We start from the raw sequence: 26625 nt of genomic DNA, 5'->3' as shown, positions 1-26625 counted from the left end.
CATACACCTTCCAAGGTGCTTTGACCGGATCTGCTTTGAACGAAGTCGCAAAAGACGTGAACGTCTTCAATGTTGACGGAGCCTCCAAGAGACAAGCCGATGATGACACATACACCCTTCAAGGTGCTTTGACCGGATCTGGTTTGAACGAAATCGCAAAGGACGTGAATGTTTTCAACGTTGATGGAACATCCAAACGCCAATTGCCCGATTTGAGCAGTCTTGGAAGCTTGACAGCAACAGGAAAGGTTACAGGTGTCAATGATGATCAACCTTTTGGATTATCTGATATTCCCGGACTTTCATCCGTGAATGCTTAGATTTCCTTATTCCCAACCAAAAATTCCATTGCTGTTTCGTGTTCCCGTTTCGATCGTCATCAATTGTTTAATTTATTTGCAAGCCTTCCTTTTTCTCGTTTTTCTCGTTTTTCGCACTTCGGTCTCGTAAATTCAAAGATGATGAAGTGATCTTTCATTCATCTCTCTACAATCCAGTACACACACGTATTGGACCCACGCTCTTTTTACAGATCTTCAACGTGATCGATTCTTGCCAGCGCGCTTTGTATATACCTTGCTTTCCTTTCTTTTGTTTATAGAGCTGCTGCAAAGGCGAATCGTCATCATATAACATTCTCTTGATAAAATTGTGATGATAAGAAGGGATGATGATTAATAATAGCTGCTGCATATATCCATGGTAAGAACATCTCCGCTTATAAAGTACGCGCTGGCGCACTCGATCGACGCGTTCACACTACGTACATCTCCGCTCGGACGTAAGCCGGATTTTAATTTTCTGATTAGCTAGTATGAAATTGAAAATATAACGCACAGACGATGATGGCTTTTATCGTTCATATCATCATCATATTCGCTCCACTTGACAAATCGCATCGATATCGTATCTATAGATACCACCAGCTGATGTCCCTTTTGATCACTTGATCAAAGTGGTATACGGGGAAGGACAGATCGAGTTTGTCCACCCAAATGGCTTCTGTTACTGCATCAGCTACATCGTCTTCGAGGCTGAATCCATCTGCAAGTACAGGTACTAATGGCAATGCAAGCGCAAACGAATATCTGGATGAAGCGGTAGAGTCGGTCAATCGACAGATCGATGTAGACATTCGAGCAATCTTGGATGCATTCAATGCATTGATCAATCTGAGTAGTGTGCGTTATTGATTTGCTACCAAAGGCTGGCTGGCTTGTACTGACTTAGTTGATCTCTTTCATAGATTCGTGATAAGGATCGCTTTCGAATCGCACAAGAGAAGTTTGAAGCAGAGGCACGAGCAGACACAATGGTGAGTATAAAGAGTGGTACAATGATACGACTGTATTGCTTACACAAGCTGCATTTACCCAACAGGTACGATCAGCACAATCGCTCACATTACTCAGTCATGCTTTGAAGCTGTCATTGCTATTATCGCAAGAACCCATCCAATGCGAAGAAGAAGTGGAAAGCAAGCAAGAAGGATCAAAGAACGGGCAGACTTTGGATGATGAAGCGATTGCATTAATACACAGTACTGCCAAATCCAAAGAAGAATGTGCTCGGTATATAGAGGAGATACTGGGCAAGAACACTGGTTGATGAGTATGCCTTTTTCTCTCTCTAATTGTCACTATACTCAATTGTATCATATGTCAATCATCCATTAATGATCATGGTATACCCTCTTAGTCTTTGTGGCTTTAGGCGTTCATTGGTTGTATGCCAACACGGCGATTTTCCTAACAAAAAAGGTTCCGATCTGACTTGCAATCTAAGAGTTGTGGCATGGAAAGCACCGTACCGATTAATCGTGTGTGTGTGCGCAGAGCAGCGCGCTTACGTGTTGTTGCAACTTTGCCAGAGTCCACTTTTTAGTCTGGCAATGCGTGCGCGGCGAAGCACTCACAAAGGCAGCCGGTTAGCAAGTGCTTTTTTATTTTATTTTTTTTCCAATACACGAGATTTTAATCGGTTTTGACGCCTCCACTGCCTATGTTTGAAGATTAAAAAGAAGTACTTTTGCTGTTATACACTGCTCTTGTACCAGCACAGGCTTTGCATATACGCTATAACTCTCCACCTTTCTCTCTCTCTCTCTTTCGCGTGAAGGGTGTGGTTCTTGAACTTGAAGCGGCATTTATTCTCCCTAAGCTGTGTAACGTGTATGTGTGTGTGTGTGTGTCTTGTCTCTCATTGAACCCCTACCTCATCACAAATTTTCTGGAATATTGATCGTTCTGATCATCATTGGCAATCCTTAAATCCGAAAATACAAGATCTTCAAAATAATCGCATCCGCTTTCCCATCTAAGTCCTCCTCGTCGATGACACGTACACGCTCATTTCCATAACATCCACTTCTTTGTTCACGAATAAATCAGAATGAGTGCAACTTCCACCGCTTCAGCTATGCCAAATTCTTCCATGCCAGGTGGCAGTGCTACACAATCAGGTCCTCCTTATTTATGTCCAACATGTCAAACAACATACTCACGATTAGAATATTTACGAAGACATGAACGTAGACATGCCGATATCCGTCCTTTCGTTTGTGATTGTGGAAAAGGATTCTCTCGTAGTGACGTCCTTTCTCGTCACAAGAGACAATGTGCGGTTCATCTGAACGGAGGATCGGCAGATGGGGACACAAGCATAGCAAGTAACGGAGGTAGTTCAGGGAGAGCAAACAACGGCGTAGGCAGACGAGCATCCAGTGGCAGACAAAATAGTAGAAAATCATCTACAAATGGAACGACAACAGCAAGAGCCAACGGTAGAAAGAGTGCCGCAACGGCATCTGGAGAACGATCTGATTCTCTACAAAACACGCCTGATGATGATGACGATGATTCACCGCAAGTCAACCAGCAACACCAACAGCAATCCCAACCGCCTCATCATCTTCCGATGTCCTTCCCTGGAGCAAGTCAACCACATCCTGCTTCCAATATGACCAATATCGGAAACTCATTCCCTTTCCCGCCTCAACCGGGTGTCCAACTTGGCACATCCGCTCCGCCTCCACTCCTTCCTCCAGCCCCGTACGGAACAGATGCAAATGGAATGATTTTGCCAAACGTATCAAGCAATCAACCTTTCCCGGGTATGATGCCTCCTCATCTTTCCAATTTCACAAATATTGTTAATCCACAACATCATTATCCTTCCAGTCCTGAATCCAACGGCACAATGTCACAACATAGCAGTCCACGCTTTTCATCCCGTGATATGGCACGTCATGGAAGTAATGGTTCACGTTTCTCGCTTCGTAAAGGAGGTTCTTTCGATCATATCGGTCCTCGTTCAGGTGTAGCGGGAAGTGGAATGACAGGAACAACACCTAATCAATATGCGCCCGAATTTTGGGACGCTCTCGATCCTGCTGCCAAGAATAACGCAAATGATTATGTTAGCGCAGGAGGATCAGGTCAAGCACCTCTCAGTTTGGCGGATACTGCATCGGGCATGACATTGCCCGTTTCTGGAGGATTGAACGGTGTAACTACACCAAGAGGAGAACCACAACGGTTTGCCGTTTCAACTGGTCCTCTTTCGCCTTTTTCGAGTATCGCATTGAGTTCAACAATGTCACCGTATCTCTCTGCCTTCTCCAATGCTCGCGATACACCTTTTGTTGCAAGTCCAAGTAGAGGAATCATTCCTGGTACTCCTGGAGCAAGTTTGAATGTATTTGACTGGACAATGCGACCGCCCAGCAAGCCTGCCAGTTCTTCGATGAGTAAACGTGATAGCATCAGCCAACAAGGTCAATCAGGATCGGCAATAGAAAGAAGTCAATCTGCACAAGGTGGTGCCAATGAAGCAAAACGTGGATCTTCTCCATCTCCTGCAGCAGCGGCAGCAGCCGGTACGGATGGAAAGAGAAAGCGAGAAGATGACGAAGAAGGAAGAAAGATAGCCAAAGTAGAAGATGAAGTGGGAGATGAAGTCAAGAAGGAAGAAGGAGATGCAGAAGGTGAAGGGTTAAGTAGAGAAGAAAAGGAACCTTCTCACGATGAAGATCAGAGGACTGCGGCTGAGTTACTGGACTCTCTGCGTAATGCCGGCTCTCGTTCTTCGCAGGCTACGTTCTCCGATGCAGGCAATGTATCTGTCACCAGTGCTTCTTCTGATCAACAAGCCGCACTTTCGACTGTATCAACAGGTGAAGCGGCAATGGCTGTGCCTGCACCAGCGCCACCGGTTTCGATTCAATCACCACCTACTGAAGCTCAACCTACAACTTCAACAGCAACCTCTGTTACGACAACATCCTAATGTATTGTTTTATAGTGTTCCGTTTTCTTTTCTCTTTCTTTTCAAAAAAGTAAGGACATTCTAGAGAATGATCCCCCGCCGCCTTTGTTTCGATGTGTTTTCCTAATCGTAATCATACATGTGTTCTTTTTGGTGTTCTCATACGTAAAGGTTGATTCCTACTTTATCATTCACACACAAGTTCTTCGCAATGAATCATGGAAATTTGAAAGAGTTTGAATCATGACAAGGTGGTATTCGACGGAGGAAGAGATGAGATAGACAATGTGAGATCATAATCGTTGTCGAGCTTTGGCTCAAAGATGTGAAGTTGTTCAACAACCACCACAGCTTGCAGCCTTGCAATCACACTTGTCCTTGTCACAGCAACTGCATTTGTCCTTGTCAGAGCACTGATAACGGAAAAACAATGTCAGTAATCAATCAACCTTCAGTCAAGTTTGGTGAGATACGCACAGAACAACCTTCACATGGGTCACCTTTGTTCACCAATACATCTTTGACGATTTCTTTGTTGAATTGCTACAGGAAGAAGAAGGAATGATGAGCGACAAGTCGAAAGAAGTTGTGGTCACGAGGCACTCACCATGTTTGTTTGAAATACGAGTTTATACTTTTGAAGAAAAAGGATATGGGAAGCAAGGAATGTTGGAATTGATTCGAGTCAGGGTCTTTATACCTTCCTCTTCCTGATCTGAGCGGCCGTTGACCTTGATCCGTGCTTCCTCATTGGCCAACACCGTTTCCGTTGGAGTTCGGGTGTGGGGCGATCGAGAGAAAGTGGCGTGTGATAGTCCGTGTGGGCAGAGATAAGGTTTCATCATGATTTCATTGCATGATGCGTGCCTATCTTTGAGATGAACATGCACAGACGTCACTTTTGACAAATGCATTTGCTAATGGGGACCGATTCTCCTTATCATTTCTTTTCACATGGCAGTGCTTGGCATTGTCACTCAATCAAAAGACAAGACATCAACGGCGAAGTCTCGGTCCGTCTGAGTCCGCCATGCATTCATCCCTTCGTGCAAAGCAGTGTATTTGTGATCACAATGTATGCTGTATCTTGCGAGTCGCAGGGGAACCATCTTTCGGTCCGAGCAGACAATTTTTCCAGCAGCTGTTTTGTGTACGTGCTCTTATTGCTACAATTTTTTACCCGCTACTAATATTACGGGACATAGCATAGCCCGGCAATGCGTATGACTGTAATTAATCATCGAGTGCTTTAAACGAGTTGCTTGATGAATCAATCATCCGATCCAGAGTTCGAATCTCTGTGTCCCGAACTATCTTTTTGTCATTTTTACACGCGTTTCTTTAGGCGCTTTACCAGTGTCTGTCATTCACTTGATCGGGAACACTCATTCTAAGATGGTGACTTACAATGTTGATCAGAAGGAAGTGATGGTCAAGTCAGAATATCGAATATGATGTGACAGGTCTTGGCTATTTAAAGATCGGTTGGATCATCTAGGCTATAGAAATGCCAACCTCATAGGGGAAAAAGAAGCTAGGGATTGATAAACGTTGTGTGTAAACGGCATGTATGCCCCCAATAGAATTGTGCATTAGAATGACGCTAATTATAACTGCATGGAATGCAAGAAGAATACATGCCGGAATACAAAAGTACGAACCTCTAACTTTGCGTCTTCTTGCTTGCCGATCATATTGTGTAGATCATTGAATTCGTACGAAATGCACTTCAATCAAGACACGTTCCTGCTTTCTGCTACAATGCATGGCCATAAGACTGGCCGACGAGATGATTTCATCATTTGACAAACTTCGGACCGTGTTTCAGGACAACCATACACCACCATAATAGCTTGCCAAGATGCTACTGTCCCTATCGAGGGCGCAATAATCCCTCTCCCCCTTTTCAATTCTTCTCTTTCGCGAAGATATCAGTGAGAAACCAACCTCCTCCTCTTCTTATCAGAAACATCGATCATGTTTCGATTTCGACAATTGTTTAGCCTTTTTGGCATTCTTGCGTTTGTAGCATATACTCTGGCATTTCCTCTTAAGCCCAGGGACGGAGCACCGGTAGCCATCAGTTCTGCACAGACAAAACAATACATCATTCCTGCTCAATTTGCATCTTCAGCTTATTGTACAACTCTCAAAAGAGGAAGCATCTTAGCCGAAGATGCGAAAATTTTATACTATGCCGGAGATGGTCGTAAAATCCAACGTGTTTATGTTGCCCATTCACCTTCGCAGGGTATAATAGTCGCTTATCAAGGTACAAACACGTCTAGTATTCATTCTATCGAAGATGATATCGAACCTGTCCGGAAACACGTAGATTCTCGTTTGGCATTCTTGGGAAAGGACGTTAAAATTTCAGACGGTTTTCAAGATCAATGGTTATTAACGGCGGATAAAGTGTTGAACGAAACAAAAAAAGCACTGAAACAATATCATCATTCAAATTTACTCGTCGTCGGTCATAGTCTTGGAGCAGCTTTGGCTTTATTAACTTCTGCTTATATATCTAACAATATAAACGCTACCCTTCAAACGGTTTTATTTGGCCTTCCACGAGTTGGAAATGATGAATTCGCAAATGCGATCGATAAATACGTTCCAGATCAAAATCATATCGTAAATTATCATGATCCCGTTCCACATTTGCCCGGGAAATCACTTGGTTTTCAATCACCTTCCGGAGAAATTTGGATCAATCACAATGGCAGCTATTCAGCACTTCGATGTCCCGGTCAAGAAAATCCTCAATGCTCCGATTCAGTTCCATTTTATGAGTACGACGTTGACAATCATCTTGGGCCATACTTTGGCATTTATATGGGCAGTCATAATTGTTCTGCCTCCAGATACTGACATATACTCACACACTCTTTTACATACGGAATATACATAGAATACATTAATGGAGAGCAATACATGCAAATTAAATCCTATTCCAGGATCGTACTTATATCATTATCAATCTTGATGTCCAACTTGGTAAGCGCTTCATCATTCCAGAATTTAGACAAATGTCTCGAACCATGATCACATAAGATTGTCACAACGACAATTGGCGTTTCCTCGTCTAGTTGACCATTCTTTTCACGTTCTCTTTTGATACGCAAAGCGGTTTTGACTGATGCCACACAATTGACAGCCGAAGATGAACCGAGGAATAGACCATCATTGAGAACCAGATGCCTCGACATGCTAACTGCTTCTTCATCTGTCACGTTTACAGCATCATCGTAATAATCCAATCCAAGGCCAAAATTCTTTGTTAGCCGATTAAGTCCAATGCCTTCCACTACCGTATCAACTTGATGTCTTCGCCTTTTCCCTTCTGCTTCTGTTTGATTGAACATGACTCCATATTTGACTCTATTGAATAAACCGGAACCCTGAGGATCTGCCAATACGATATCGATCGACCTTTCCCTTTGATCGCCAAAGAATGCTGATCTGGTTTTCCAGGGTAAATCTTCGCGATCTTCCCTTACAGTAGAAGCACGTATCCGCTTGGCAGGACTACCCCTTCCAACGCTAAACCAAGATGAATCATCTTCTTCCGAGTCAGACCCAGATCCATCGCTACCCGATTGATTTGCTTTAGCTACAGATTCTTTCAAATAAGCCGCAACTCCAGCCAAAGTTCCACCAGTCCCCGCTCCAGCCACGAAAGCATCGATGATCCCTCCCGTTTGTCGCCATATTTCTGGACCAGTGCCATGGTAATGAGCATAAAAGTTGGATATATTCTCGAATTGGTCGGCAAAGAAGCCTCTTGGTTTCAATTCCATTTCATCTACCGTCTTTTCATCGGTATTTGCACTTATTTCTGCATTCGTCGTCACAACAAGATCATCTCGTTTTTCTCCATCCCAGCCAGGTATTATACCCGCATCTGATCCTTCATCATATGCATGTGGTCCGACCAGCTCAACCTTTCCGAATTCTTCCGCTCGCTTTCTTGCCTCGTTTACGAAATGTCGAGGATCAACGATTCCACGCGGTCTGACAGCATCGATCTCTGCTCCAAGTAGACGTAAGAGGTCCATTTTTTCACTTGCTACGTCATCCGGTATGACTATAGAGCATCTATACCCTTTCGCTTTTGCTAGTGTTGCAAGAGAAATGCCAGTAGATCCGACTGTACCTTCAAATATGCAACTTCCAGTATTGGGATGCAATAAACCTTCATCTTCTGCATCTTCTAATATTTGTTTTGCAACACGATCTTTCGGACTTCCTCCTGGATTAAGCCATTCTGCTTTTCCTAATATTTCGCATCCTGTCAATTCGGATAAACTGTTTATCCTCATCAAAGGCGTATTTCCGATCAAGCCTGATACTCCATTTACCACAGAACCAGCACGAATATCGATCAGATCAGCACGATGATTATGTTGTGATCTTTCATCTTTTGAACGTTTATTGATTTTGCTAAACCTCTTCTTACGTTTACGATGTGCTCGTATATCGGCTAAAATTAAAGCAGTTGCTAAACTTCCTAACGATAACGTTATTCCGCTTATTATTCCAACAAAGAAGAACGTTCTCCTTCCATGACCTGCAATCTTTTCCGGTAATGATGGCCATGGAAGCCAAGATGTCGATCCAGATGAGCTTGTCATGCTAACATGCTCATGAACAGGAATAGGAGAAGGAATGCTAACGGAAGAAAGGGTTGAATTTTGATCTTGAGTAGTTGAGGGCCGTGCGTGTAAGGGTAAGTGACGCTTGTCAATGATTCTATACTAAGAAGCAGAGTATAAATTCTACGAGTACACAGCCAAGAAGAGCTTCTTTCTTTCTATCGTACGCGTACGTATGTTATGCACTGCATCGAGAAAGCTGTCTCTTATTTTAGCATGATTTAGGGTTAGGTACAAGGTACAAAGCACTGATTGACATTGGCTTCTCTGGAAAAGGGCTGAAGGTGTTTCTCTTTCTCTTCCTCATTCACAACCTATTCGTTATCGTAGGATAGCTCATCATAACGAGGTACAAAAATTGTGATCGAGTATGAGAGTAAAGAGACAAACGCGCAAAGGATAAAAGGCAATACATCAGCCATCGATCCTAGGTCAGAAGCAATAACAATAACAACAACAACGCAAATATAATCATCTTTCATCATGGCTTCTCCTGTTCTCTCTGCAATTGATACGCAAGTCCCTGCATTCTTACGACCAACAAGTGTGCTAATGCTACGAACACCAATTCCACCTTCGCAAGGGACAGATCCATATCATGATGCTTTTGGTCCGTTTTGTTTACCTTCGTTTCCATTTAGTGCTTTGGAATCTGGTTCTTCAACACCTTTACCGCCTACAAATAGTTTGACAATGTCGGCAAACGAACGAACAGGAGCTGATTTGCTTCGAAACGCATTGGCAGCTAGTTCGACTGGAAGAAGACGAGGACGTTGGATCGATGACGATGGCACCTTGACAACCCATCATTTATCTTCTGAACCAGATGATGTCGCTGGCACATCGGCAGATACAAACGATGAAATTCCAAAACGAGAATTTTGCGTAACAAGTTTGACAATCTTAGGACATCGTACGCTCAACATCGATCAATTGGTCGATAAAATGCTTGAAGGAAGTGAAGATACAGGCAACGGCAGAAAACCTTTTCGCGGCGCAGTGATCACAAGTCAACGGGCTGTTGAAGCATGGATGGAGGCAGCAGTCATTGCAGCAGAACAGGTCCGATCAGGGAAGGAAACCAAAACCAATTGGCCTAGAACGCCTGTCTTTGCTGTTGGACCTGCAACATCAGAAGCCTTGCGTGCGGCTGCCAAGCAAACAATTCTCCCACTGAGAACCTCTCTAGTGATGGGCGGAGGCGCAACAGGAACAGGAGAAGCGTTGGCAAATTACATCATTCGACATTTCAATGGCCCTCAAGGAGCGGCACCCGGTGATGCTTTAGAAGTGAATCCGGATGAACCTCCTCTGCTTTATCTATCTGGCGATAAGAATGCACCAACAATTCCAGAAATGCTTTCGTCTGCCAGTCCGCCAATTCAAGTAGAACAGTTGATGGTGTATGAGACTTGCCTGCACCCTCAATTCGTACATGCTTGTTCAACCTTATCTAGATCTTTACCTCCTGCACCGCAAAGTCGGCCAGGAAGTAGGAGATCAAGTCGAGCAGGATCTAGCAGTAGCACAAGAAGGCCGAGCGTGGGCAGCTTATTTGGTGGTGGAGTAGGGGCAAATTTGGAACGCAAGAGGAGCGGAGGGGCAAGTGATTTTGGTCAAAAGCCAACAGGATTGAATCATTCCAATCATTCTATGGGAGGTTCAGCCGGACCTGCTTTAACAGCAATGACTCCGTTTGCCTCAACACCCGAACAACAGCATACGCCTGAGCTTCTGGCGTCACCAGTAGAAGATATGGAAATACCACCTCTAGATACGGATATTGGATTGGGAACAGGAACGGGAACGAAGCCTGATTGGATCGTATTCTTTTCGCCTAGCGGGATTCAATATGCTTTGGAAGATTTGCAAAAGCGTAAATGGTTACCGGGACCGTATACGTTTGATGCAGAAAAGCAACAATACGCAAAAGATAGTCCTGAGGCTGCACGTAGAAAGGAGAAATGGTTATCGATGGGACCACCAGAAGGATATCCTAGGATCGCGGTAATCGGACCAACAACGAAACGTTGGGTACGACAAAATCTTGGTTTTCAACCTGATGCTGTTGCTGCCAGTCCAGGACCTACGGAATTACGTGAAGCGATTCGAATGGGCGAAAGAAGGATTCGTAGAGAACGTGATCGAACAAAAGCAGAACGTGCATTACAAGAAAAGTTGAAAAAAGAAGAGAAAGCACGATTAGTAGGCGTTGCAGATGGAGAAGGCGTGCCTATGGAAATGGACTGATAAATGCATTGTATTATAATACTTCAGGAACACACAAGCAATCCTTTTCTACTTCCACTTGTTTGAACAGAGCATGAGATTCATTAAGAGGATAGTTATACACAGAAACGATATTCGGACAGATTGTCTTCTAAAGACGGGCAGTTGCGTCTTCGTTTCGTTCACGCAATGTTGCCAAATAAGGAGCATACATGACCAATTTGTTAGATTGATAAGCATCTGCACCTGCTTTTTTGGCGAAATTCTTAGCCAATTCGATCGCTGTTTCCAACGTTTTTGCCGGTGCTGATTCGACCTTTTCGTCTGCTGAAGGAGAGATGATATCGACAATACGTTCTGCTTGCGCTTCTTTTGCTCCGAATCGATGACCTTCCAAAACCATCTTTCGCATGACGTTGCTTGGTAAGTTTTTACTGTTTAGAGCTGCATACAATCCAGGCGGTATTTGAGCTCCAAAATCAATCTCATTCATACAGAGGAAACCTTTTTGACCGTTTTGCACACGATAATCATGCGACATTACCAATCCAAAACCCGCAGCGAAACAATGACCACCGATTGCAGCAACGGTCGGGATTGGAAATGTGAGAAGTTTCTCATAGACTGGGTTGAGATGTTTATCGAAAAATTCGGGATCTTGTAAAACTTTCTCGAAATCCAATCCGTTACTATAAAATTTTGCTTTTGGATCTGTTAGACCTGTTGAAACCAAAGCTGCTCCGGCTTTTTGTTCATCAGATTGATCCCATTGTTTTTCTACAAACTTTAATGCTTCCATCCATTGTTCAAGAAAGTGTACTGTAAGTCTATTATCTGGTGTTTCTGCGGAAAGCATATGTAAAACATAAATTGAAGGTGATGTTTGAAGTCTGTCTAAACGTAAAACCGGTTTATCAGCCGGAAAGGAGACTGGATAAGAAGCCATTGTGCGAATCGAGTGATTTAGTCGGAAGGAAGGACGAAGAGATGCTTTAGTGAATGATGTTAGCAATCTTTGCATGCTCTTTTTCCCAGGATGATTGTCAAGAGTAACATTCCCACTTTCACATAATGCACGGCTCGGGTTGATGGACTTTTGTTTGATTATATGCCCGAACATGATGCCTCTCTACATACCGGTTCTGCGGGGAAAGGTTGAACCGGCCTAACTGCACTCTCAGCCAAGAGTTAATAAAGTATAAGCCTATGGGCTAAAGGCTGTCCGTCAATTGATTGCAGGCATTATGAATATTCTATTAGCCCGCGCTGTAAGCAAGCATTAAACTACACGTGTGTGTGTGTATGCCTTGTGCCCTGTGCATTGAATGAATTGATGTTGACCATCGTCGTATTCTTACAATCACCAATCTCATAGGCCATCTTCTCATCTCGGTTCTGGAGAAGCGCAAATATACATCATGGGTGTAAGTATTGACAGAGGGACTTATAATGATTCGGATGCTTACTCGTTTTGTTGATTGCTCTACAGCTAAATTGGGTACTACTCATCTCACGTCAAGGCAAAGTCCGTCTGGCAAAATGGTTCACAACAATGAGTCCAAAAGCAAAATCAAAGATTACAAAAGATGTCACACAACTTGTGCTCGCGAGAAGGTCAAGGATGTGTAATTTCCTAGAATACAAAGATACGAAAGTGGTGTATAGAAGATATGCATCCTTGTTTTTCGTAACGGGAATAAGTCAAGATGATAACGAATTGATCACGTTGGAAATCATTCATCGATATGTTGAGATCTTGGACAGATATTTTGGAAATGTCTGTGAATTGGATTTGATCTTCAACTTCCAGAAAGCATATTCAATCTTGGACGAATTAATCATATCGGGAGAAGTACAGGAATCAAGCAAGAAATCCGTTCTGCGTGTGGTCAGTCAATCAGACGCTATAGAGGAAGCAGAGAATTCAGAGGATAGTTTGGCACGAATCGGTAGTAGGAGTCAATGATTCAAGATCAGACGAGATATCATGTATTATTATAAAAAGCAGCTCTCCATGAGATCACATGACAGCATCGAATAATTAACCAAATGTTCAGAGAGAAAAGAGATATGTACAAAAAGACGTGGGATATAAGTGTAAAGTATGATCAGAATGAACGTAAGCAAGAAAGAAAGCAAAAAAATGATTAACAGTTGCATGCATCGCGAGTAGGGTTATTCTGATTTGCCCCAATATCCACCCTTCCTGCATTGACTCCAGTTCTTGATGCGCCTGCTCCTTGTCCGTTTCCGTTGGCGGCTGCATTGCGTTGTTGATTAGCAACGATTTGATCGATTGGAATCTTTTTAGCAACTTCTGTGAATAATTCAACAACTCCTTCTCCAGTCTTTGCACTTGTTTCAAAGAATAAAAGTCCTGCTTCATCTGCATATGCTTTTGCTTCATCTTTTGGAACGGCACGGGCTGAGTTTGTTGATTGTCCTTCTGCTGTCACTGTTCCATTTTCGTCATCATCATCATCTGCTTCTTCATCATCTTCGTCAGTTTTTGTAGATGCTGCTTTTCCTGAACCTGTTTCAGCAACCAAATCAAGTTTATTTCCCACTAAAGCAATCACGATATTCGGATTAGCTTGACGTTGTAATTCTTTTACCCATGATTTTGCTTTTTCGAATGAACTTGCTTTTGTGATATCATAAATGACTGCACTTGCCTGTGCGTTACGATAATACATTGGTGCTAAACTATGAAAGCGTTCTTGTCCTGCTGTATCCCAAATTTCAAATTTGATAACGGCAGAATCTAATCGACATTTTTGTGTTAAAAAAGCTGCTCCGATTGTGGGTTCTTTGTTTTCTTGGAATTCGTTGCTGACGAATCGTAAGACTACGGATGATTTTCCAACTGCTGCTTCTCCCTGGGTGGTATGAATAAGTTAGAATGTTAGTTTCCCTTTGCTAATCAAATCGCTCTCCTTGCCACTTACCAAAAGTACGAGCTTTGTTTGGAATGGTTTTTGTTGTGTAGAAGCAGCAGCAGCAGCTGGTGCTCCATTATTCTGTGATTGTGCGTTTGACATTGTGAGTGTTGTTGAGGTGGTCAAGATGATAGAAGTGATCACAGTTGAATGTGTTACCAAGTTAAGATGGACACACGCAATATGCAAGTTTGAGATTTATCCTTAACACAAACACACTCATTTCACGCCCATTCACATCACCGCCTTTTTAGTTTGTCTGTCTGCCTGCCTGCCTGCCTCTGCCTGGGTGATTGATTTACAGTATCTCCCTCACGCCCTGCTCAGCGCGTTGCATTTCCGCCGAGGATTTCTTATTTATCAAGCCGGCTTTGCAATGTATTGAGTGACTTTATCAATTACAGGGTGTGGGCATGTATGGAGGATTCCATGTGACCATCATTAGTGCTGAGTACAAGAGCAAAATCATTGATAAGCCATGATGACGATGAGTCTATTTATAGAGCCATGCCCTGGAAGTCATGAAGAAATGCTAGATAGTAAGAACCAGAAGGAAAAAGATCACAGAATCACAAAGTGTTCCCCACGCGTCTCCTTCAGATGCAAACACGCACAGACCTTATCAGGATAAAGTTCTTCTTGATAACCATCATTCTTGTATCGCATCTACTCTATCCAATAACCCAATTACGATGAAGATTAGGTGAAATAGGAGCACCCCCCGTACATTCCTTGCATAGAAGTGTCATAATGTCCCAACACGTTTCATCGCCTTTACTGGCAGTACTTTTGGTCACTTCATCTTCACGAGGTCCTTCGCTGAGCTTTCGATTTCCTAGAAGACCAAAATTGGAAAAGAGATATTCAAAAGTACGTTATTTGGTAGCCAAACAGGAAGTCAAGCAAGAATCGCAGCCCACTTCACAAAGACAAAGTAGACGTAGTAGCAATGTGATCAGTAAAGATCATGCTGGAGGAGTAAACTTGCAAGATGATGAAATGAATGACGATTTTGATGCGGGATCAACATTAAGCGAAGATCTTGATGAAGGCTCAGTAAGCGATTCAAGCTCAAGCGAAGAAGAAGGAGATGCATTGGATCTAGATGGCACAACAGATGATGATGATCATTCCAACATAGATGCTACACCAGCACCATCATCTAGAAAAGAAGACGCCGAAGTTGCAAGCAGTGTAGGCGGCGCTTCAGCTGCTACCAAAGAGGCGGCTGCCACTGTAGAAGCTGCTGAGCATGCGCGGAGAAGGAAAAGAGCGTACGAGCAATACTTAGGGTACGACTGTGAAACCTTAGCTTCTCTATTGGCACCAAAGAGGGAACTCTGTCATCAAAAGTTCGAATTGGTCATTGACGATCTAGCATTCGTCGGTCATCCAGTCTGTGTTGATAAGGACGGCAAGTGGGATGTTGAGGAAGCCAGCTCGGATGAAGAATTAAGAGGTAGAGATGACACCAGAAGAGGCTCGGCTTCAGGCTATCGAATAGGATCACCCGATCATGCTCTCGCAGAACCTTCACGCTCTTCAACGATTGCTAATCCTATGACATTGTTTCATTTCGTCTTGGTATTAGATCGACCTGACCCGTCGCCCGACCTACCAGCGCTCGACCTAACTTCCTGGCTGCAAATATTCTACGATAACATAGCATTCAAAATGACAGCAGCGCTCTTTGCCGAAGAGATTCGATGCCAATACGTTTCGCAAGAATGCGATAAGATTGGAGCTTTACGCGAAAGGTGCATGGATGATGGACAATCTTATTCATCTTTCCTTACACATGCCAATCATACCTCTTCGCTCGCAAAATCTATTCAACAAGTATACTCTTCGATCTCGCTATCATCCAATGCATTTGTTACAATCAACGAATCCATCGAAGCGCATTTGCAATTACCACCTATGCTGCATGAACCCTCAAAGATGATGAAAATGGCAGATATCGAAACGCCAATCGACATCAATGATGCAATCTTCACCAACACAACTTCAACCAAAGATGGCCGGGTTTTGCCGTCCAGACCAATCAATGCAGAGCAATTGATGCATGAAGAATGGAGTAGAACTACAGGTCCGTTTCTCTTGCCATGGAAAACTCTCTTGTTGCTGAGAGAGAATCATGAACATGGAAGACCTGATGATCCGGACGATGCAAGTGAATATTCAGCATTTGCAGACAAAGGAATTGAAGCATGGGCTCGTAAGTTCACATCTTTGATGAAACCCACACTGGATGGTGTTCCAACATTAGCAGATTCAGCTGATCTTTTGGGGTGGAATTTGGAGGAAGATATTTATCCAATGGTACGACATTTGATATACTATCGTGAAGCAAGAGTGATCGATGTTCCAAGAATTCAAAATTATTATTCCGTTTCGCCTTTGTTCGAGCTTGCAGAGTTGGCAAAGCTTTCAACGTCATGGTCTATCAAGTTCCTCACCTTACCTCCGCTACCATCCTTCTTGGCTACTCTATCTTCCGCTTTGAAGCCATTTAGCATGCAAATTAATCGAAGAGATCAGAGACAGCTGTGCTTGGATGCTCTGATTTGGCTATTACGTCATGAAATCGTAGTTCAAATGCATGTCCGTTTACGTTTGGTAGCCAACGAATCTTGCAAGCGAAAAGCAGCAATCGCTCGTGATCAAGAGCGCGAGAGGATTCGGAAGAAACGAGTGCTCATTGCAGAACGTAGAAAGAAGGAAGAGGCAAGTGGTGAAATGGTGGATGGTTTTTCTTCCTTTGGTGCATCAATGCAAGCATTCAGTGCTGATCTCTCTCAATCTGCACCGGTATTTAGGGGTGAAAGGGATGAAGGTATCAAGACAGCCAAGAAAGATCGAGGACGAACACGAGATCGTTCGCTATCACCACACGCTGAAGAGATATTCCAAACCTCTACTGCGCCAATGGAAATCGCTCCATCAGCATTGAGTGCAACACGTCCCGATGGTAAAGCTCATGGAGCATCTCCATCCCCAAAGCCAGCCAGTCTTTTAGCCTTGAAGATGGGAGCCAATCCTTCCAGTTCTACGGCTACAAGTACAACCACACCAGTCACGGAAGATGTGCCTGCATTTTATAAAGGAGACGAATTACGATTTGAACGTAGACCTGTTTTGCGTTCTAGATCGCCTTCACGGATTTTGGGATTTACACCCACAAATGGTGGAGCACCTAGCAGCTTTGGAACGCATCGAAGTGGAAATGGTTCTAGACCCAGTACACCTCGTGGTCGGGGTAGATTATTGACGCATTCTCGTGAATCAAGTTTGCAAGCAGCGGCAGCAGCAGCAGCTAACTTAGGAGAAGGCACGTCTGCTCTGCGAATCTCTAGCACAGAAGCGAAAGATGATGAAGACAACGTGATTGAAAGTGCTCCCTCGGGTCCTATTGCCGGTGCAAATCAGTCTACAGAACCTCACAATGCAAATCGAATTGAGCGTAGGAAAAGGTCACCTTCTCAAGCAAGATTGCGCGTAACAGGTTTCGGAGATGATGAAGAAGTATATATGGACGAAAGCAAGAAAGGTGAAGATCAGACAGCAGGTCAAATCGATCGACGTGATGATGGTGAGAAAGGGGTTGATCTTGCAAGAAGATCTAGACCACGTTCAAGTGGAAGTCAAGATGAAAGAAGATCACTAAAAGAAGATTTTCGCAGACTAAGTCTTGTGGGAGAGGAAAAGGATGCGGAAGCGGAAAAAGATCCTGACTCAACGCTCAAAGAGTCTACACCCAAACAAGATGAGATGGACGATTCAGAAGATGATGAATTATACCTCAATTACGATATCGAATTTGAACAATGGGAAACACAACCAATCGCAAGTATCATTGCTGAACCTAGCCGAGCATCAGGTGATGAGAATGAATGGATTGCTGCAATGGTGGAAGGTAAAGAAGCATGGCAAACAGAGAGGATGTATAAACTCTTACCTTTCCTCAATGGGAAACACACAGTAGACGAAATCGTATATCGATTAGAATGGAGAAGGAAAGATTTACGTGCTGTATTGGCAGCATTTCGAGAAGATATTCTCACATTTGTGCATCCATAGAATGCAAGCAAGTCAAACATACAATCAATGTACATTTATTCATAGCATTTTACAATTACTGCAACAGTGATAGTTGAGCGCCTTGATCGGCCACAAGCCATTCTATATCCAATTCTGCCAAAAAGGATGACATCATAGATTGCCGCCTCTCTGCTTCTTCGCGTGCCATATCTGTCTTTAAGCGATCGCCACGAATTTTCAGTAACTTTTCATGAAAGTGTGCAACTGCGCTTCCATTATATCCTTCTGCTTGTTCTGCTGGTGGTTTGGAATCATTTTGTGCATTGGCAGGTGGGATATGCAAAGGTCTATTCTTCTTTGCACTAAATGCAGCCACTCTCATAATACCAATACTTCCGATCGAATCCAATCGATCGGCATCGCTGATACATTGAAATTCCGCACATTCATCTTCCCATTTTTGTTGTTCTAGATCCGCTTCATTGTCCGGTGATGCTGCCAACCTGCGTTTACGAGCTTCTTCTTTGCTCCATGATACATTATCGACGATTCGGTATATTGTATGAACTTGTTCAGCTTGAATGATGCCTTGGTCTAAGTATGGTTGAAAGAAGTTTTCCAAAACGTCAGAAGCTTTGATTTGCGACTTTGACTTTTGTTCTTCAGTGATATATTTGGCATCGCATAAATCATGAAATAGAGCACCTAATTCCACCACAAGTAGATTTGGATCTTTTGAAGATACGCTTGGACATCTTGTTAAGTTTAAAGCCATCAAACGTACTCGATGAACATGATGCCAATCATGCGAAGGATCATGATTTCGAAACTTTTCCTTGACGAATTGTTCGGCATGAGAGAGTATATCTACTTCGTCGTATTGTTCTTCATTGCCTGCCTCTAGTGATCCTTTGAGATCTTTGATTGTGTTCAATCCTTTTTGTTGACTATTTGGATCATCGGTTGACATTTTGTTTGATAATGGAATGATGAAAATAAGGTTGCCCAAAGAAGAACAACTCAATCCAACCAACACTTATTTTCACTAATTATTTCTCCGCGCTTATTGTTATTAGTGGAGTTTTCCCGCTCCTTAAGTGCCCGGGTTTGTTTTGCCTATCCGATATTCCGTATTGATTGCATAACAAATGTATGCAGGTCTTGCAAGGATCGGCATCATGCTGCTGCTGCTTATCATCATACCACCACATATACCTAATAATATTCCATCATCACATACACGATGGAAGATGTCGAAGCACAACGTCAGACAGGCGAACCATCCTCGCCAAAATCAATACGATCATCTCTAGGCAAACTACCATGGCAAGCACGAAAGCAATCCAATGAAGAAGTCAAGAAGCCTATCAAGCGTTCTTCTACTGGTGATCAGAATGGCCCAACTCCGCCTCTAACGATAAATGTAACAGATATTCCGCATAGCGCTGGTGTAGGTCCTTCCAATCAAGATGCATCATCATCTAAAAGAGTAATGGTGTCTCCTGTAGCATCTCCAGATGAAACTCAAATACCGGCAAGTGCTACCATTTTCAATAAATCCGATCGACCGGAATTACAAACAATGGAATCATACGCAGTGGGAAGAAGCAGAACGGAAGGCGGTTTCAATTCACGTAGGGATGGATCTTCACTTCAACGTAACTTATTCAAATCGCCTACTATGAAAATACAAAGATCAAGAAGTCAGAGAAGGTCAATGTCGACAGATGAGAGGATAAAATCAAAGAGATCACTAAGCAGGCCACGTAAGAACGAGGTGACAAGTCCGAATGTTCCGGAACATCATCATATAACGCCTTCTGGAAGTTTTGGCGAAGGAGTCGTTCCTAACAGAGCGCAAATGCCTCCTGTCCCGGTCGATGAAGGCGGTCAACATGGTAATGGAGAGTCACATGAAACAGCAACAGCCATGGGAGAGGTGCCAAAACCTCTAAAACAAAGATTATCAGAATTCCATGCAAAATACCCTGGCTTGAGTGCATTGCCGAATCCATTATTACCTATCGTTGCTTTCCCCGGGCAGGGCACCGGGAGGATGTCGGAATTTGCACAAGAAGCACCACTATGGTCACGACAGCCTTACAAGATCTTTTATTTCATCTATTTTGGTCTGTCCGTCGGTTTCATCTTCCTGCCTTGGTTCGCAATCGTGTCTATATTTCCCTCCAAGCGAGAAAGGCCTTCATGGACTTGGAAGAAAAGTACACTGGTCAAGCTCTACAGACATGGAACAAGACTCACCTTTCGAACGCATACGTCACTCAGTCGTGATCTCACAAAAGAGGTACCGCATAGCAAAACAGTCCGTGCTAAATTTGTTTGGGTTGAAGGATTGTCGGAAGACTTTGTTCGTGGTGAATTGAAGCGGATGTTAGAAATTCAAGGACTAAGCACTGTTCGTACATGTGGTTTCTGGTACGGAGAAAGGGATGGTGGAGGTGGTGTTGGACAAAAGGCTTCACCGAACGAAAAGGTCATTTACCATTTACACGGCGGTGCGTATTGGATTGGGACTGCCCATGAAGATGACGTCACATCTGCTGTGAATGTGCAAATCCTAAAAGCATTAGATCAAATCTATTCCAATAGGCTACCATCTACCAATGAAGCTGGCAAGAAAGAATTACAAACAACAAATGGTCATCCAAGTCCCCATCCTCCGGAAGGAGGACCAGGAGCAGGAAGTGGGGGAGTGTGCAAGCGTGCCTTTTCTCTCGATTATCGATTATGCGTTCCTGGAAGACCGGAAGTAGGTTCATTCCCAGCTCCATTGGCAGATGCTGTTGCAGGCTATCGATATTTGGTGAACGAATGCAATTTTGAGCCAAAGAATATCATCGTTGCCGGTGATAGTGCAGGTGGTAACTTAGCTTTGGCTCTTTGTCGTTATCTGCGCGATGAAAAGCTGGACGGATTAAAAGTGCCAGGTGCTATGCTTCTTCTTTCACCTTGGGCAGATACTTCTCGTTCCCATTCCGGTCCGATCGCTCGTCCCAATAAGCTTGATACGGTTTGGCGTAATCGAAAGAGCGATATCATAGCAAATTCGGCAGCTTTTCGTAATACTGCCGTTTCCGCTTTGTTGGGTAAAATGGCTGCTCGTGAGACGTACCGCAATCCGTATTTGAGCTCGATCTCCTTACAATTGGATGCCAAAAATGGCGGAGCTGGCCCTTCGTATGGTTTCGAAGGCTTCCCCAAAAGGACTTATATTTGTACAGGTACGGCAGAGATCAGTCATGATCAACATTTAACCTTGGCATATCGAATGGCAGCCGGAACAGCACTTCGAGTACCGATGCATGAAGGAGACAAATGTAGCGAGGATGCAGATCCATACGAAATGGCTGCTCGTTTGCAATATCCAAGACCTGAGAATCATGAAGTAACAATTTGGCCAAGCGCTCAGAATACGCCAATCACAACACCTATATCAGACGATTCACGTTCTTGGGAAGGCAGACGTGTTCCAGGTGTAAACAAGAATGAGAAGGGAGAAGTGCAACAAAAAGGTACTTCCGCTGTACCGTCTTCTGCTCGAGGAGATGCTCCTGAAGCAAGTGCGAAGAATAGCAAGAACTTAAGTGGACAGGTCAAATCAGCCCGTGATACGGCTTTCGATGTGACTATGTCTGCTTTGGATGCGGTCAGCTCAAGATTAAAGAATGCTGATGGCTATGTACCCCGAATTGCACGCCTGAAAAATGAAGGAACCAGTGATACCTCTAGCGAACGAACGAGTCGTCAACGTGTGGATGGTAAAGGCTCGAATCCAAAAGATGCAGAGGCAGGAGAAGGCAGAAAAACGACAAAAGTGGTGAAGGAAAAAGATACGGCAACAAATGCGCGTACTACGCATCGAGAAGCTGGAAGGAAAGATGAAGCGAATGATCATTCTTCGACAATTTTCACACAACTTCCACAGAAAGGCGAAGAAGGAGAAGTTTCTAATGACGCTACGTCGGAGAATGGACTCCCATCGAGTTCATGCTTTGTTACGCCATTCACACAGCCGCTTTCACGTGCAGGTGGACAAGCGCAATCTTATTTCGATTTGGGAGGAGAAGATCGTTCAGTCGTTCTAGATGAGTGCATTGATGGGATACACGACTACACATTATTTGATTGGTTCGAACCTGAACGCAGTCAAACGTGGGGACGAATTGCCAGATGGATTGATGAAGATATTTAGGGGGTTCAATTTCGTTTGCCGGGGTGTTGCCATGAATTTGGAAAATATTTCTCCATAATATCGTCAGCTTTTGAATCATAATGTACAACATCTGCATCTTTTTGTCGCTCCCCTGCTTTGCCTCCGGAATCTCCTTGCAGCTCTCTTACTTTGCCTCTAGAATGGATCTTTGCAACTGCTTTTTCTAATGCCTGATGATCTCCATCCAATTCAGCTTTGTAAATCGTTTTGGCCCGAACGGCAACCGCTGCACTTTTAAGCTTTGTTGCTTTTGCCACTTCTTCTTTGATTGTCTTGAATCGTCTATTGAAGATTCGAGGATTAAGTCAACTTTTCTTGCTACTTAATCTTACGATGTCCAAAAGGATACTCACTTATATCGATCCAATTCTGCTTTCTTTTTATGATAATTCTTCAAACTTTTATGGTATATCGCTTTTCGTGACCTTGAAGCGTCATCAGGAATAGGTTTAGGCTTTTTTATTTTCCTCTCTAACGATCGAATAATATGCCTAGCTGATTTGTGATAGTCAATTTTCTCCTTCTTTTCTCCTTCTTCTGCTCGTCGAAGGAACGGTATCATTTCTTCTTTGAAAAATTCATCAGTACCGCTTGCGGTGATTGAAGTGATGCTTGATAACCAAAATGATTTGCTTAATAGTTGCAAGCATAATACGAATGGGAGCACTCTTAGGCAAAGTATGCGAACTCTGTACATCCTACTTCAATACTTCCTGCAACGATGGCGATTGCCCGCTCGAAAGGCATTTGCAGAGGATCAACTTTAAACAGATTCCGGAAACTTTTCAATTCACGATTGCAGTGCACACAATCAATATTTCGCCCCTTGTGGCTCATATAATTGAAAAGATAAGCTGCAAGTCATTAGTATGTTTCAAGCCCCTGATACTGAGTCCATAGGAATAGTCACACAGTATGACCACAAAAACTGGAAGCAGAGAGGAAAGAATCAAGAGGACATGGAGTTGAAGTATGTACCGTATCAGTTAGCGGCAATACAGCGCCCGCCCAGCACGAATCGCGTACACACTGAAAAGTGGACGTGCACTCAAAAGTCATTTGCAATCCTTCAACCAACCTTCTCACATTGCCACCATCATATTCGCACAAGATGACTTCAATCAGTCCGAATGCGATTCCTTCTTCAGAACAAGCTAGAGATCTGCTGAGTCAAAAGCTACAATCCATTCAACAAAAGAGTCCAAATACTGTTTCACCAGCACCTCTACAAACTAAAGAACAAACCACATCAAATTCTCCACTGCAAGCCAATAATGGTCTCAATTCCACATTGCCAACGCCTAAAAGCTTAAATGCGACACCCAAAGAAGCTGATGCCATCCCAAATTCACACAACACCGGCACACCTCTTCCGCCCGTAGCTCCACTACCTGTTCCGAAAGCATTATCGCAAGAAGAGATTACATCAAAAAGGTATTTTGTACCACAAAAGAGGATCGTATCCCCGGGTAGTATGAAGAGATGGCAACATTCACAGACGTTTGATGAAATTTTGGGCTTTGTGATGGCATGTAATGATGCTGTCGTCGGGCGGAAGTTATCGGAAAAGATTGAAGAAAGTCCTGCTGTGGAGGCAATCATGTCAATACTGAACACGATTATGAAGATCGTGGAAGAGGTACCACCAGAAGAAGGATCTTCTTCTCGATTTGGAAATCCCGCATTCAGAACGTTCTATGGACGAGTGAAGGAGCAAAGCAGAGAGTTGCACAATCGCATTCCTGGCCTGCAATCAATCAAAGGCCAGGAAGGAGCATCAGAAGCGAACGCTGAAGGGCAAACCACCGATGCGATAGGCGAGATTCAGGTATACTTGGACGAATCTTTTGGAAACGAAAAACGTATCGATTACGGTAGCGGTATGGAACTCAATTTTGCTTGTTGGCTATTGTGTCTAGTCAAACTGGGAATCTTGGATATAGAACGTGAAGCGCCAGCTATCGTTTTGCGAATCTTTTGGAGATATATCGAGGTAATGCGTGCTATTCAATCCACCTATTGGCTTGAGCCAGCCGGAAGTCATGGAGTTTGGGGATTGGACGATTATCATTTCTTGCCATTCCTATGGGGCAGCGCTCAGCTAAAAGGACACAAAATCTTTCGACCCAAATCGATTCACGATGATGAGATCTTGTCGGATTTCGGTAAAGACTACATGTACTTTGCATGCATTCACTTTATCAATAGTATCAAGACCGCATCCTTGCGTTGGCATTCTCCCATGTTGGACGATATCAGCGGCGTAAAGACATGGGCAAAAGTGAATGAAGGAATGGTAAAAATGTACAAAGCAGAGGTTTTGTTGAAATTGCCAATCGCTCAACATATCTTCTTTGGTAGTTTGTTGACATTCCCGCAAACAGCACATGAAGACGAGAAAGAAGAAGAAGATCAAGCGCTACAAGAAGCCGTTCAAAAAGGAGGTATTGTTCATACAGATGCAAGTGGTAATTCGCACGTTCATGCTCCCATTGCTTCCGGTGGTGCTGAAGAAGGTGGTCCAGCTGCTGCCATTTCTGGATGGGGTGATTGTTGCGGTATCCCGATCCCAAGTGCTTTTGCTGCTGCACAACAAGAACGTGAAAAGATGAAGGGAGCGGGCAATCTTCGTTTCGAAGGTAGCAATAGCATCAGAAGGATTCCATTTGATTGATTTAATCCATCATGTTGTAGTAAAGCCACAATTGTACTATCACACTCTCAATTTTCACCGCGTGCCTTATCTTCTGTATTGGATTAGTGCTCTCAATGTATCGTATATGATGAATCGGTAACATTTGCTCGTGTAAAGCGATGAATATGCGTACAAGGATCGAAAAGAATGGGATAATATATAAATGGAACTGAAGAATGTGTAGCACATAAATGAGACAGCAATGAAAAAGAACGATAAAACCTAGGCTTCAGCAAGGCAATTGATTACATCGCCAACTCAGCTTGAAGAGCCCGAAGTTCAGCATCGTCATCATCAACTGTTTGTGCGTGATTGGCTTGTCCATTCACACGACTAGGTCCGGCGGTAACGGCAGGTGTGTGAGCTGGTACAGACTCTGCTCCGACCAAGCGATCGTTCAATTCTGCTTGTTCAAGCTCGTCCAATTCGTTCTTCAATTCGTCCTCATCGATATCTTGTCCCATTGCCACAGGATTAGAGATTGCATCCGAAATTTCATTTGTCAAATCCATTTGTTCACGAATAGAATCCATTGTAGCGTCCACTTTATCGATATTCAAGCTTCCATGTATGCCCTTCAATGCATCCGCTCCCTTGCGCATTGCCTTCATCGTTTCCAAATTCATATTCGCACTTTCGATCGCATGTACTTGAGTTTCTAACGTCATCCTTGTACCGGAAATACGATCAAGTTCATTTTCATATTGTTTTCTCTGTCTTAGTGCTGCTTGTGCTGCACGTTTGTTAGTTGTAACATTTGCTTTTGCTTTTCTTGTTTCATCATCAATCTTTTTCGTTAAATGTTCTTCTTTCTTTTCTAGCATGATCAATTGTTGTCGTAATCCAACGATTGCATCTTTGGCAGAATTGGGATTATCCCTTTTGCCCACTAGCCAAGAACCCCAGGTAGACATTTTGTAAAGGTTTGATGGTGCTGGAAAAGTTTATGCAAAATTGATGTGAAGTTATCAAAAAATAGATGGTACTTTCCTCGCCCCTGCCTAAAAGACCTTCGCTATATACTGATGGCGATTGTAGCTTGGTGTGAGACTTGTATAATCCAGCTGAAAGGCGGTCTGTGGTGGCCGATTACCTTGAGCAATTCACTTTCTCCACTTGGATAATGCAGCTGTTACGAAGGACTAGATTGATCCAATCGATAACAGTCTTTGATAGCAAGATGAGCTGTGATAAGAGCCTCTACGATACGAGTGTTGTTCAAGAACGTAATACACAACTCTGTGCGTATTCTGACGAAAAGATGTGTTTGACAAAGGTAGGATGGTGGAGATAGCCAACCAAAAGTTGTCTGATGCACATCACACCTTGTCTGTGTTTAGGGCCAGGGCCAAGGCATAAACGCGTGCGTGTGTGTGCGGTGAGTGTTGCGATGGAGGGAGGGGCCCTATTTTGCAAGTGTCTTGTTTTTGTTTATCAATCCGTCGTCAGTCCCCCTGCTTTGCACGCATTTTTATCCACACCAGACTCAGCTGTGCGCAGCGCAAAAGGAAATAGAGAAAGGGCCATAATGCAATTGCTTAATCCTGTGGGCGCGCTCTGTCATAT

At 43.5% G+C, this 26625-nt stretch overlaps 15 protein-coding genes across 15 annotated transcripts in view; 9 read left to right on the top strand and 6 right to left on the bottom strand.

Annotated features, from left to right (window-relative positions):
* The window catches only part of FA14DRAFT_183792 (uncharacterized protein), a gene marked incomplete at its 5' end in the record, with an annotated part of 2983 nt that extends 2267 nt beyond the window's left edge, over positions 1-716 (top strand). The window contains one exon of the mRNA XM_025501343.1: positions 90-716. Coding sequence (XP_025358630.1) covers positions 90-320 — 231 coding nt within the window. The 3' untranslated portion in view covers positions 321-716. The remainder of the gene's footprint in view (positions 1-89) is intronic.
* A 128-nt stretch (positions 717-844) lies between these two features.
* FA14DRAFT_171031 (uncharacterized protein) lies at positions 845-1923 on the top strand. The gene is made up of 3 exons (XM_025500305.1): positions 845-1181; positions 1247-1315; positions 1381-1923. Exons 1-3 carry the CDS (start codon positions 996-998, stop codon positions 1606-1608), a joined length of 483 nt encoding a protein of 160 aa, XP_025358629.1. The 5' UTR covers positions 845-995; the 3' UTR covers positions 1609-1923.
* A 268-nt stretch (positions 1924-2191) lies between these two features.
* FA14DRAFT_188332 (uncharacterized protein) lies at positions 2192-4488 on the top strand. Its single transcript, XM_025501651.1, has one exon. It carries the CDS (start codon positions 2392-2394, stop codon positions 4285-4287), a length of 1896 nt encoding a protein of 631 aa, XP_025358628.1. The 5' UTR covers positions 2192-2391; the 3' UTR covers positions 4288-4488.
* A 1472-nt stretch (positions 4489-5960) lies between these two features.
* FA14DRAFT_25772 (alpha/beta-hydrolase) lies at positions 5961-7252 on the top strand. The gene has a single exon (XM_025502080.1). It carries the CDS (start codon positions 6244-6246, stop codon positions 7135-7137), a length of 894 nt encoding a protein of 297 aa, XP_025358627.1. The 5' UTR covers positions 5961-6243; the 3' UTR covers positions 7138-7252.
* FA14DRAFT_143294 (PALP-domain-containing protein) lies at positions 7215-8988 on the bottom strand (the record flags this gene model as incomplete). The annotated part of the gene is made up of 2 exons (XM_025497204.1): positions 7846-8988; positions 7215-7728 (listed from the first exon to the last, which is right to left on the bottom strand). The coding sequence occupies exons 1-2, from the start codon at positions 8898-8900 to the stop codon at positions 7215-7217; spliced, it is 1569 nt and encodes a 522-aa protein (XP_025358626.1). The 5' UTR covers positions 8901-8988.
* A 15-nt stretch (positions 8989-9003) lies between these two features.
* FA14DRAFT_25757 (uncharacterized protein) lies at positions 9004-11236 on the top strand. Its single transcript, XM_025502079.1, has one exon. It carries the CDS (start codon positions 9405-9407, stop codon positions 11169-11171), a length of 1767 nt encoding a protein of 588 aa, XP_025358624.1. The 5' UTR covers positions 9004-9404; the 3' UTR covers positions 11172-11236.
* Positions 9150-9599, bottom strand: FA14DRAFT_159937 (uncharacterized protein). The gene has a single exon (XM_025498458.1). It carries the CDS (start codon positions 9401-9403, stop codon positions 9236-9238), a length of 168 nt encoding a protein of 55 aa, XP_025358625.1. The 5' UTR covers positions 9404-9599; the 3' UTR covers positions 9150-9235.
* A 65-nt stretch (positions 11237-11301) lies between the features above and the next one.
* Positions 11302-12096, bottom strand: FA14DRAFT_119059 (ClpP/crotonase; the record flags this gene model as incomplete). Its single annotated transcript, XM_025496331.1, has 1 exon — positions 11302-12096. One exon carries the CDS (start codon positions 12094-12096, stop codon positions 11302-11304), a length of 795 nt encoding a protein of 264 aa, XP_025358623.1.
* A 325-nt stretch (positions 12097-12421) lies between these two features.
* FA14DRAFT_131640 (putative APS1-AP-1 complex subunit) lies at positions 12422-13218 on the top strand. The gene is made up of 2 exons (XM_025496936.1): positions 12422-12574; positions 12640-13218. The coding sequence occupies exons 1-2, from the start codon at positions 12569-12571 to the stop codon at positions 13114-13116; spliced, it is 483 nt and encodes a 160-aa protein (XP_025358622.1). The 5' UTR covers positions 12422-12568; the 3' UTR covers positions 13117-13218.
* Positions 13120-14191, bottom strand: FA14DRAFT_188326 (ras-domain-containing protein; the record flags this gene model as incomplete). Its single annotated transcript, XM_025501650.1, has 2 exons — positions 13120-14029; positions 14099-14191. The coding sequence occupies 2 exons, from the start codon at positions 14189-14191 to the stop codon at positions 13298-13300; spliced, it is 825 nt and encodes a 274-aa protein (XP_025358621.1). The 3' UTR covers positions 13120-13297.
* Positions 14192-14839: 648 nt separating this feature from the next.
* FA14DRAFT_117727 (uncharacterized protein) lies at positions 14840-18169 on the top strand (the record flags this gene model as incomplete). The annotated part of the gene is made up of 3 exons (XM_025496247.1): positions 14840-15023; positions 15147-16967; positions 17838-18169. 3 exons carry the CDS (start codon positions 14840-14842, stop codon positions 18167-18169), a joined length of 2337 nt encoding a protein of 778 aa, XP_025358620.1.
* A 55-nt stretch (positions 18170-18224) lies between these two features.
* Positions 18225-19130, bottom strand: FA14DRAFT_167079 (uncharacterized protein; the record flags this gene model as incomplete). The annotated part of the gene is made up of 2 exons (XM_025500062.1): positions 19079-19130; positions 18225-18997 (listed from the first exon to the last, which is right to left on the bottom strand). The coding sequence occupies exons 1-2, from the start codon at positions 19098-19100 to the stop codon at positions 18225-18227; spliced, it is 795 nt and encodes a 264-aa protein (XP_025358619.1). The 5' UTR covers positions 19101-19130.
* Positions 19131-20186: 1056 nt separating this feature from the next.
* Positions 20187-22343, top strand: FA14DRAFT_119043 (alpha/beta-hydrolase; the record flags this gene model as incomplete). Its single annotated transcript, XM_025496329.1, has 4 exons — positions 20187-20699; positions 20769-20790; positions 20830-21597; positions 22213-22343. The coding sequence occupies 4 exons, from the start codon at positions 20187-20189 to the stop codon at positions 22341-22343; spliced, it is 1434 nt and encodes a 477-aa protein (XP_025358618.1).
* Positions 22344-23233: 890 nt separating this feature from the next.
* On the top strand, positions 23234-25038 carry FA14DRAFT_163761 (Phosphotyrosyl phosphatase activator; the record flags this gene model as incomplete). Its single annotated transcript, XM_025499841.1, has 2 exons — positions 23234-23334; positions 23673-25038. 2 exons carry the CDS (start codon positions 23234-23236, stop codon positions 25036-25038), a joined length of 1467 nt encoding a protein of 488 aa, XP_025358617.1.
* Positions 25039-25140: 102 nt separating this feature from the next.
* FA14DRAFT_25684 (Snf7-domain-containing protein) lies at positions 25141-26172 on the bottom strand. The gene has a single exon (XM_025502078.1). It carries the CDS (start codon positions 25971-25973, stop codon positions 25305-25307), a length of 669 nt encoding a protein of 222 aa, XP_025358616.1. The 5' UTR covers positions 25974-26172; the 3' UTR covers positions 25141-25304.
* Positions 26173-26625: the final 453 nt, after the last annotated feature.

The sequence above is a fragment of the Meira miltonrushii genome (genome assembly GCF_003144205.1).
Source record: "Meira miltonrushii strain MCA 3882 unplaced genomic scaffold FA14scaffold_1, whole genome shotgun sequence".
NCBI classification, from domain to species: domain Eukaryota; kingdom Fungi; phylum Basidiomycota; class Exobasidiomycetes; order Exobasidiales; family Brachybasidiaceae; genus Meira; species Meira miltonrushii.
This window is presented reverse-complemented; position numbering and strand designations above follow the sequence as displayed.

Bases quoted from the DNA above. Each gene is read 5' to 3' on its own strand.
- FA14DRAFT_171031 (XM_025500305.1), top strand. From the start codon at position 996: ATGGCTTCTGTTACTGCATCAGCTACATCGTCTTCGAGGCTGAATCCA. The intron at 1,182-1,246 runs GTGCGTTATTGA...TCTCTTTCATAG, and splicing joins CATTGATCAATCTGAGTAGT to ATTCGTGATAAGGATCGCTT. The intron at 1,316-1,380 runs GTGAGTATAAAG...TTTACCCAACAG, and splicing joins AGGCACGAGCAGACACAATG to GTACGATCAGCACAATCGCT.
- FA14DRAFT_159937 (XM_025498458.1), bottom strand. From the start codon at position 9,403: ATGAAAGATGATTATATTTGCGTTGTTGTTGTTATTGTTATTGCTTCT.
- FA14DRAFT_25684 (XM_025502078.1), bottom strand. From the start codon at position 25,973: ATGTCTACCTGGGGTTCTTGGCTAGTGGGCAAAAGGGATAATCCCAAT.
- FA14DRAFT_188332 (XM_025501651.1), top strand. From the start codon at position 2,392: ATGAGTGCAACTTCCACCGCTTCAGCTATGCCAAATTCTTCCATGCCA.
- FA14DRAFT_25757 (XM_025502079.1), top strand. From the start codon at position 9,405: ATGGCTTCTCCTGTTCTCTCTGCAATTGATACGCAAGTCCCTGCATTC.
- FA14DRAFT_25772 (XM_025502080.1), top strand. From the start codon at position 6,244: ATGTTTCGATTTCGACAATTGTTTAGCCTTTTTGGCATTCTTGCGTTT.